At 34.9% G+C, this 11,209-nt stretch overlaps 1 protein-coding gene and 1 non-coding gene across 2 annotated transcripts; both read right to left on the reverse strand.

Moving 5' to 3' along the window:
* Positions 1 to 1,536: 1,536 nt before the first annotated feature.
* On the reverse strand, positions 1,537 to 11,006 carry LOC143245045 (ganglioside GM2 activator-like). The gene is made up of 4 exons (XM_076490837.1): positions 10,702 to 11,006; positions 8,540 to 8,710; positions 2,502 to 2,693; positions 1,537 to 2,123 (listed from the first exon to the last, which is right to left on the reverse strand). The coding sequence occupies exons 1-4, from the start codon at positions 10,867 to 10,869 to the stop codon at positions 1,965 to 1,967; spliced, it is 690 nt and encodes a 229-aa protein (XP_076346952.1). The 5' UTR covers positions 10,870 to 11,006; the 3' UTR covers positions 1,537 to 1,964.
* On the reverse strand, positions 4,964 to 5,036 carry TRNAF-GAA (transfer RNA phenylalanine (anticodon GAA)). The gene has a single exon. It is a non-coding gene; the product is annotated as a tRNA-Phe (tRNA).
* Positions 11,007 to 11,209: the final 203 nt, after the last annotated feature.

Here is an 11,209-nt window from a genome sequence, read left to right on the forward strand (position 1 = left end):
AGAATTCGACTAGTAGGTAATGAATGTATACACTTTACTCAATTATATTTCAGTTACTTGTTCTTTTTTCCCTTTGTTATTCATGTTTGAAATTATTCTCTGCAGTAAAAATTCTGAATGTGTGTTCTTGAGAAGACATCTAACCAACTGACAGATATTAATGTACCCAAATACAGAAATATATTTTCATGTTAAGCAAATACGAGTACATGGTTTAAAAAACAGGATATTTCAATACAAAAAAACGACACCTCTGAGCGGCTCGATAAATCTTGATTTATTATGTCTCGGAAGGCGCTGATTGATAGAAATAAACTGCTTGGCTCCACTATTCAATGTATATTTTCAGATTTTAAATCTATAAAGTATGACAAAAATGCAGCTGTTTATAGCAGTAATGCTTTTAGAGGCTTCATCGTTTTCATCTTCTCCAGAACCAAGATCATGAACCTTAGTTTCTTCTAATCTAATTCGGTTCTGACCTCTCAGACCACTTGTCCTTCTACAGCACGGCATGAGCAGGTGTTTAAGACGCTCGACTTATAATCTAGTGGTCGCACCAAACATGCTTGCCCTTTCATCCGTGGAGGACGTTATAATGTTACAGTCAATCCCACTTTTCGTTGGTAAAAAGTAGCCCAAAAATTGGCGGTGGGTGATGCTGACTATTTGCCGCTGCTAGTCTTGCATTGCTAAATTAGTGACGGCTAGCACAGATATCCCTCGTGTAGCTCTTCGCGAAATTCAAACCAAACCAAACCAATCAAACCTCTTTACTTTCAACATCGTTTCTTCGTTTCCAAAAATCAGGGGTTCGATTCCCCTCGGTGGGCTGAGCAGATAGCCCTTTGTGGCTTTGCTATAAGACAAACACATTCTTCGTTTCCAGTTAATATGGTTTACTTTATTCAAGTATGAATCCAAAGGTAAGCAGAACCTACAAACACCACAGTCTCCTTTCTTACTATGTTTATATTCCTAGCAAGAACGTCTTACAGATTTCACTTATGAGTATATTTTTTTCAAAATCATATGAAGAAGCTTTTGTTTTACATTCTGATATTGGATTACCATTACGTAGTCTGGCGTCTCCAATCCGTTTTGGGCTTGATATTGGATTATCATTACGTAGTCTGGCGTCTCCAATCCGTTTTGGGCTTGATATTAGATTACCATTACGTAGTCTGGCGTCTCCAATCCGTTTTTGACTCTAACATTTTAATACCTAAATTTGATTCGGTTTTCCGTGACCGGAAGTCTATGGATCTTAATAGATATCCACAGCTTCTTAATAGATGAATAACTATACTTATTCAGTTGAAGTATATACACAATCATGTCATTTGTGATTTTCTCAAATTCATTTCTTTTTCAGAGAAGCCCCCCCCACACACGCATATCTGCAGACTCACAGCGCTTGAAACCGGGCATTAATACCTGTAGTAGGCAGATCACAGATAGCCCATTGTGTAGCTTTGTGCTTAATTCCAAACGAAAAACAAAGTGTCAGAGAAAACAAATAGTTCACTATCTAGATGTTGGAAAGATAAAAATAATTAAATGTATTATAATTTTACCTTTTCAGTTTCAAAACTTGTAATAGTGGGAAAACAGAAAAGTGCATACAGTCAAACTAACAAAAGCAGTTTTTAGAAAGACATCAATGTTATTTTAACTGTTTTAAGAATTGTTGTTTTTGGACTAACCAGTGAAATATTTACTAGAAAATTATTAAAATACTTAGAAAACGGTTATAAGGACTAAACGTATAAACTAGTCTTTAAAACACGGCATCTTCGAAACGAGTTTCACATATGTTCAGGATAACACAATAAAATTCATTTATCATACAGTCTACGAGAAATGTCTGTTTTAAGCTACATCAATCAACGGTGACTTCCTGTTGTTCGTGAGTGATATATAGTTGTAGTTATCCATAATAGACTTTTCATCAGTTGGTATGTTCAGAGTTCCAGTGTGACAGTTGTTGAGTAACAAGCAAGATGTTTGTCTTCTTTTGTTAACTCGGCCTTGATGTAAAACTGACCTTCTAATAGGTAAGCTGGCACAGAATCTGGGAGGCGTGAAATTTGGAAGACAACAGGTAACAAAGTATATTCGCCCTGGAAAAGTTCAATGCAATACAGTTATACGTTAGATGAGTTTTCCTAAAACACTTTTATCTGTGTTTTATTCCTTACGAAAATTTAAATTACATTACGGTAAATAACCAGTTTGCTGGTATAAAAAATGTACAGTTGGAACACATTAAACTGAACATTTATCTGTAACACTGACATTGCTGATGTTCATTAGAATGGGGTGAGAATAGTTTTGGAAAACTTAGCAAATAAAGCCAAAAGTCAGAAATGAAAGCGAAGGGAAATCTTCAAAAATTGAGAAGGACTCAGCGTTTAAAAACCAAAGACAATAAAATAAAATAATACCAAATAAGAAGACACACTGCCTCAAAGAAGCGACATTATCTTGTAGTTAGATACCTTTTGAAATGGGCAGCCACAAGATACTATGTCGTCTGTATCAGGATCCAGACATTTTCCTTCCGTAAACAGGCGTGTTTCACACAGATCATTAAAAGTACACGAACCCACATCATTAGGTAGACAAGGGACTGGCAGCCACGTGGAGAACCCGAACAACAACGGTATTTTCTTCATCATCTTTAGTTTTACCTGAAGCAACAACAACAACAAAACGTAAATAAAAAGAAACACTTAATATACTTTTTTTTTTCTATTTACCAATGGTAATTGTTATAAGTTATTCTGTGAAAAACCTAGCCAATCACGTAATCCCAACCAGACCACAAAAGTAACAGCTTTGTATTTGAAATTGAATTGTTTTTTGTTTGGTTTTGAATTTCGCGCAAAGCTACAGGAGGACTACCTGCGCTAGCCGTCCCTAATTTAGTAATGTTAGACTAAAGGGAAGGTGTCTAGTCATCACCACCCACCGCCAACTCTTGTGCTACTGTTTTACTAACGATTAGTGAGATTGACCGTCACATTATAACGCCCTCACGGCTGAAAGGGCGAGCATGTTGGTACGACGGGAATTCGAGCTCCTTAACCACCTGACCATGCCGGATCATTTTAAGTGGAATAATGTGGATTTACAATACAGTGTCAGTGTTTTCGAATAATAATATGATACTTTTCAAGCTTTTCCAATACTTGCTCAACATAAACGGTTGGATTTACGAAGTTTCTAAAAATATAATTTAAAATAAAGCAACTTTTTTGTTATTATAATAGTTTTTTCGATTGACAATAATTTATGTTTCGTAGTATAATTTCAAATTTAACAAAAATAAATATAAAATATTAGGTTTTATAAAAGAACAAAAACAATATCGTTCAAAAATCACATTAATTTCTCACGCACGTTTACTTGACCGGCATAGCAGCATGGTTAAGGCACTCCACTCGTAATCTGAGGGTTGCGGGTTCGAATCCCCGTCACACCAAACATGCCCGCCCTTTCAGCCGTGGGGACGTTATAAAGTGATGGTCAATCCCAGTATTCATTGGTAAAAAAGTAGTCCAAGAGTTGGCAGTGAGTGGTGATGACTAACTGCCTTCCCTCTAGTCTTACAGTGTTAAGTTAGGAACGGCTAGCGCAGGTAGCCCTTGTGTAACTTTGCGCGAAATTCAAAACAAACAATTACTTCGCAAAAAGAACGAACTCCTAGGACGGAACAGATTAATAGGAAATAGAAAGAGTTACCTAGTTTTTAATCTGTTTCCGAACAGTTACACATCACAATGAATAAAATTAATCATGAAGGTAATTGTATTTGATATGTATCTATCTATATATATACAGCTTTTGTGTATTGTTCTGCCAATCCTCAAGTCGATATTTACTGTATTAATAGATACAAATGTTATGCCAATGTTAGATGCTTTTCTTATCCCATACAATCAAACCGTCAACGCACTCTAGTGATAACATTATTAACCCAACACTGCATAACAACAATAAAAAAAAAGTTTAAACTTCAGTATACTTTATGCAGTAATTACATAGGCTTTCCATTAAACTCACCTTTGTTTCTTAACTGACATAGTAAAGTATTGTGCAAGTGGAATAACCCTTCATGTTCAAATGATTCTTTGCAGGTATTTATCATAGTAATCAAACAAATACAAACCGAAAAAAAGCCGGCTCAAACCCATTAAGGACTTTCTTTGTTTCAGAATTTTCTCACAAAGATACACAAGAGATGTTAACGTATACACGACCCTAATTGTGAACAGATCGACCAAGGTGAAGACAGCTAGTCAACAGCATCCACTGATACTTCTAGGACTACTCTTTTGTGACTGAAAAGTGGATTTGACCATTACTCTTATAACGCACTTACGGCATGAAGTACAGAGTGTGCGTTTCTGGCAATGAGGTGTGAAACATAACACTAAGGATTCACTGTCTGGGCACGCTAACCGCTGACCACGATCGTGCCCATTCTCATGTTTTGTACGTATAGTTTTGCAATATAAATTAACCACATTCGGAAACACAACTGAAAACACTTACAAGATCAAAGGAATTACTTTCTGTCTTACTGTGATCTGACGAGTTTTCTGTGTTAATACTTCATATAAATTTAACATGAAGACTGTGTAACTTCCAGTACTGCTGTAAAAAAATTACTTTTTAATGTTACATAACACCAATCTTGGTCAAGGCCTAAATTATCAAAAATGTTTTATGACTTAAAACACCTTAGATGGCGGCACATGACGTTCAGATATCATAATAAGGTTGTCGGTTGTTGTTTTGAATTAGGCAAAAAAATACACAATGGGTTATTTGTGCTCTACCCACCACGGGTATCGAAACCTGGTTTTTAGCGTTGTAAATCCGCAGACATACCGCTGAGCCACTGGAGGGGGACAAAACGAAAACGTACCATTAACCTTAAATAATTTATATACGTCGCCGAGAACCGGGATCGAACCAGGGACCTTTAGATCTTCAGTCTAACGCTCTCCCAACTGAGCTATCTCGGCTCGAATAACAGTGTCGATAAATTTATAGTTGTAATTATTTTATACAGTATTCTTAATGAAGTCATAAATCGATCTAATAAAAAATGGTTTGTGTAAATTACGTTATAATTGACTTCAATGAAGTATAATATCACAGACGTATTAAGACTACATATTTTAATGTGAAACAAACATAGCAAAGTAATTTGTTTCTTTTGCCACAATCTGCTTATTATGAACGTATAAATTATATTTTAAATATGTGTTTATTATTTGTTAGGGCAATTTTTTTATCAAAATGTCTTCAAAAATAAGAGTCTAGAAGGCAAGCAGTTCGTCTTTTGCGGCTTTTCAAACGGCTGAAAAGGCAAGCAAACTTGATGTGACGGGGATTCGAACCCGCGATCCTCAGATTAGGAGTGGAGTGTCTTATCGTTTTTCTTAGAGTTAAAACTGGAATTACAACTCCAGAAAACCTGAAACATTTTTTTTATATATATTAAACATACACACTAACAGAGTAAGGTATATAGTTGTTTAAAACATACGGTGAAGAGATAATAAGACGTTGACAAACAATATTTATAGATGGATAGTTAACTGTTGAAACAGACACTTGATGACAACGGTTGAATGGCAGACTATCCCTCTGTGAATGTTGTTTATAGGTATTGGCACACTACACTCCTACGTGGTAAAGTATGCGTTAACCCTCTAAAGCGTGACTTGTTTTCTACGTTTTCATGTGTATTTATTTGATTGATAAATAAGAGGATATTAGTTTTTAATGTGTGTGTTTTCAAGGTGTTAGAGGTCACAGACTAAGTTTAATGATTACTTTACAGTTTGTATAACTGTGACCTGAGTATATGGAAGTAAAAAGTTGTTGAAATAGTAGCAGTTCTGAGAACACGTTTTAATACGGAACCATAGCAACATACGTAAAGCTGTATAGAAACGGAGCATTCGGGACATTTTGCTCCAGACTCCCCCTCAATAAATAAATTATTGTTTAATAAACTCGATAAAATCGAAGAATGTGAATCATATAAGACAAGGTCTCCTAAGGTGTTTTTTTTAACTGTTTTGATAATTGGATTCTATGATGTACTTTTGCTTTGAATGTTATAAACTTATCTTTGTTTTTAATCTGATAATTTTAAATTTTATAAGATGTTAATTACTTATCTATCTAAACACTTTGATACAATAAGGTTCTATCCTTAAATACATATGTATGCGTGTGTCGCCTATTGACCGATGTTTAACCTTATTTTAAGGAAAATATCAACTTATGTTCGAGGTCTTCGTGTTTTAAGTATGGAGCTTTGGACTCTCTCTAACCTCTGGGTGGTCCTGGTTATCTATATATGTAAAGATAAATTGTGTATTAGTTTTTACCTTAACTCCTTTGATCCGATTTCAACCAGAATTTGTATATAAACACTATGAGCAATGGGGCATGTCTTAAGGATCCAAAATTGAACTTAACCCTATTTTTATCTTGTAAAGCCTATTGGTTAATTATTCCAAGCCTATTGAGTTAATCTAAAACAATCTTGGCAGGTCGACACTTTAGACAATGTTCAATATTCTAAAGCAGTGGTTCTTAACCTCTTTCATTGTCTTACCCCCTGAGACTCTCCAGGGTATTACCGTGACTACTATAATAATTTTTGTAATGGTGAACTTTGCGTAAAAGTAGAATAAAACAAAACTATATAAAGATCCTAATTTATTGAAAATGTTATAAATAAATGACCTTGAAAAATGCTACAAGTGCTAAACAAATGCAAAATCCATGGAATTACTGAACATGATACAAAACCTACATATTCACTCAGTGTGAAGGTTGATATAATATATATATATGAGAAAATATACTAAATACGATGGAAATTTTGATATTTAAGTTTTAAGTTCCATGTATTAATATTATATAGTTAAAAAAATTAGGCAATTCAAAACGTTGTAATATATGAAAATCTTTACTCAAAATTAGACAGGTGGTTGTGCAACAAGCATCTCGACGCGGTTCAACTGCCGCACTTCAGCGTGTTTCTCATTGGTGGGCAGTTACAGGCACTTGCCACAAAAACTACAAACTGCTCCGTGATTTCCCCAATAATTCCCAAACCATCCGTGACCCCGAGAAACTTCAAACGACCCCCAGGAGGTCACGACCCCCAGGTTAAGAACCACTGTTCTAAAGGGATTCAAGGTGAAAGCATAGCAGGATAAAGTTGAATATCCCAATGACTCTCCTGTTATTCCCATAAACATTTTTATGAGCTGATTAGCTGGAAATTTTCAGTTTCGATAAAATTTTAGATAAAAATTTACAAACGCCTAATTTCAGCCAACATTAGAGTTCATTTTATCTTTTTATTTGTATTACTAAACATATTGAGTGCATAAATATTTATTTTTTACTGTAAGAAAACAACAACGTAAAATGCCTTATTTTACTATTATATACTATATACCCGCAGATATAACTGCTAGTTCCTGCGGAAGGCTATTGGACCTGCGGCCTTTTCTGTAATTGTCAGACAGTTTTACTATTGTCCATGAGAAAAATGATTTCATTAAAATATTAGTTTAAAAATGAGCTTCATCACAGTGTATATTATATTGAACTATTTCTTTAGACATGCAGTCATATATGAAAAAGCCTTGATTTTTGTTGTAACACTCGTGAACTTTTCACTGAAGTAAAACAAATATCTTTAAGTGTTTTACATTTGAAACTTACTCCATTTTTGTAATTTTTATTGGTTAAGTTTGAAACACATCGTTTTGTCGAAATTTCAGTTGCTTTACTTATTTCACAGCTATAAAAATACTGTGTAATTATAAGAGTATTACCCGCGGATGTCCACTTTCACTCTTGCACAATTAGCTGTACTATATCCATTCCATCCAAGGACAAAACAGTTGTGACCTCAATGCACAAAGGCAACTGGAACAACATTGATTGAAAGACTTTCTCAACCACTTCTGTGAAAACTGAACGTACTCAAAATTAAATGATATATTTAGAGTGATATTATATTAATAGAAACATTTAGAAAACGAGTGTTATGTTTATATGTTATAACATATAACACCGTAGTTAAACTTCTTAATATTGTGATATCTCTGTGCGTATAATGTAATCTATATACCTGTTGTGTTTGTTTAAAATTTGCAATAAGATGTTTTCGTTTAGTTAATTATGAAAGTACATATATGTATATATCTATACACACACATATTAAATGTTCATTCAAAGTAGGCTGGTATTTTAGTAAATCATAACCTCAACGTGTTGTACGCGTTAATAAAACTGTGCATATAATGTTCAAAGACTTAACTGAAAATTTTAAAGTTTTGTTATATTTTATTTATTGTTCTTTATTATTATTATTATTATTTTCTTATTAAAGTTACACAGGTATACATACAACATGGCAAACTCGCTTACATGTGGTTCCTGAGGCTATATGATACAAATTTACACTTAACAACCAATAAACACTTACAGGAAGTGGCGCCGTCTGGTTCTGTTTGACATCTAACGTCATTCCAACACCAATTGGTCCTGGTACTATCACTGGATTTGGTTCAATCACAAAATTTTTCACATAGACCGGATCATCATCCTCTCCACACTGTTCAAAGGCTAGTTTAGCCTTGCCTTGTCTATCTGTACCCTTTAAAAAAATAATGTTGCATGTAAAAATTTATTGTACTTGGTTAATATTATCATTATTCACTTCTTTTAATAAGAATCATGTGATCATGAGTTGTCTTAAGCAACGTCTTTTTTATACACAGGAAGAATAAAAACTTATATCTAATTAGAATAAACATATGTATATTTATATTTACTCACTTACATAACTTCAGTCACTAACAGTCATTCTGCTTCAAAAAATCAATCCAAAAACATGATTCGTTGTAGTAATTGCCAAATGATTTTTGTAATTCATCGCATGTTGTTAATACAGTGCAAAACATTACTGCCTTTTAAATAAACGCTAAAATCAGGGATTCGATTCCCCTCGGTAGACCCAGCAGATAGTATTGTATGGTGATAAATGTATTTGAAATGTTACAATCTGAATATGTATTTTCTTAATGAAACCATATGTTTAAAAATAAACACTGAACCGAATTAAACTATCATTGTGCTTGAAGATAACAAATGTGGGTTCCAGGACACCTCTATAATAATCAACATTCTTATAAGTTGGTTATTTTACAAATAAATATCATGCAGAATAAACAAACCAACGAAAGATTGGGGAGTGATGAAAATAATTCCCTCGACAAAATAAGTTGACAATATGTCGTAGTGACATAAGAGGTTAATGAGTGGCAAAACTGACAGAAGCTTTCAGATTGTTTGTTTGTTTGTTTTGTAATTTCGCACAAAGCTACTCGAGGGCTATCTGAGCTAGCCGTCCCTAATTTAGCAGTGTAAGACTAGAGGGAAGGCAGCTAGTCATCACCACCCACCGCCAACTCTTGGGCTACTCTTTACCAACGAATAGTGGGATTGACCGTCACATTATACACCCCCACGGCTGGGAGGGCGAGCATGTTTAGCGCGACGCGGGCGCGAACCCGCGACCCTCGGATTACGAGTCGCACGCCTTACGCGCTAGGCCATGCCGGGCCGAAGCTTTCAGAAACACGTGGTAACCAGCACTGCAATGAAGGTTTAGTGAATGGTATGGCAAAGATTCTCAGTAACAAAAACGCACTGCTCTATAGGTAGAAGACAGAATAGATTTGACTTGCATGGAAACAAAAGTAAATGTGAACATTTAGTATCACAAGTATTAATGCCACCATAAAAATTAAATGACTTTTAATATCATATTTAAGAAAAAATAAGATAATTTGATAAATATAGTTACTTAAGCCAAGAACGTTTCACGTCTGTTTAACTACTCACTAACTAACAATAATTCATTGAATATACATGTGAATTTTTGAATCATAATTTCTTCGTATGTTGCGTAAAGAAAAAAAAAAACGCGCTTAAAACCCGAATTCAAAACTCTTAGGCCCGGCGTGGCCAGGTGGGTTAAGGCGTTCGACTCCTAATCTGAGGGCGCGGGTTCGAATCTCGGTCGCACCAAACATGCTCGCCATTTCAGCCGTGGGGGCGTTATAATGTGACGGTCAGTCCCACTATTCGTTGGTAAAAAAGTAGCCTAAGAGTTGGCGGTGGGTGGTGATGACTAGCTGCCTTCCCTCTAGTCTTACACTGCTAAATTAGGGACGGCTGGCACAGATAGCCCTCGAGCAGCTTTGTACGAAATTTAAAAAAAAATCAAAATGCTTAAAAATTTGAGAAAAAACACGAAAAAAAAATAACTTTTTTCAAAAATTAAGAATGAAGTGATTGAAAGTTTCTTCTTAATGTAAGGAGATAGGGAATTTAGAAACAAAAATTGTTGAACAACCCATTCAATAGCTGAAAGCTTAATTAGGACTCAATTTATCGCAATTTGAATCTACACGTAAGGATAAAATTATTCATTTAATTTCAAGTAAAAATCTTATCACATTTGTTCTGTTTCATCGCATAACGTACAAAAAGTACTTATAATGTAATAGTGGGTACTTAAAAAGCATAAACAAAAATGTTAAATAGAGAAACAAATAAAAAAATGCCCGATTTGTAACTTACTCGTTTCTGTACGGAGTGTCTGTTCAATCGGTAGGCAAGGCGCAGAGCTTGATCTTGTAGGTAAGTTGTCCAGGTAATGGTAGGTGCCGTTTGAGTTGACTTCACGACTTCCAAGATCGTTATCATTACTAGCACCTTCAAAACTACTGACGCGTGAAACCCCGACATCAGAACCGAGACGTGGAAACAACAAGAGAAAAGCAAAGTTAAAGTAACTCTATAATGACGTTTGTGATTATTAAAAAAAAAACGTCTTAACAACACTAGAAACACGCGAGTGATGACTGGCTGTTATAAGTTGTCGAGTTATATGGCGTCCCACTAACTCACCCGACCGTAACCTCGACCTTGAATCTCGATAGATATTTGTGACAAAAAATGTCCACCAGGTGTAACTATCTACTCTAGTAACAACAGAAGAGTGCGGACAAACAAACGACTGGTGACAGATCTTACAAACACAAGTATGAAGTGTCTCTACAGCTGTCTGGTTATAAGAAGAAAAACA

This window comes from Tachypleus tridentatus, chromosome 2 (genome assembly GCF_004210375.1).
Source record: "Tachypleus tridentatus isolate NWPU-2018 chromosome 2, ASM421037v1, whole genome shotgun sequence".
Classification (NCBI taxonomy): Eukaryota; Metazoa; Arthropoda; class Merostomata; order Xiphosura; family Limulidae; genus Tachypleus; species Tachypleus tridentatus.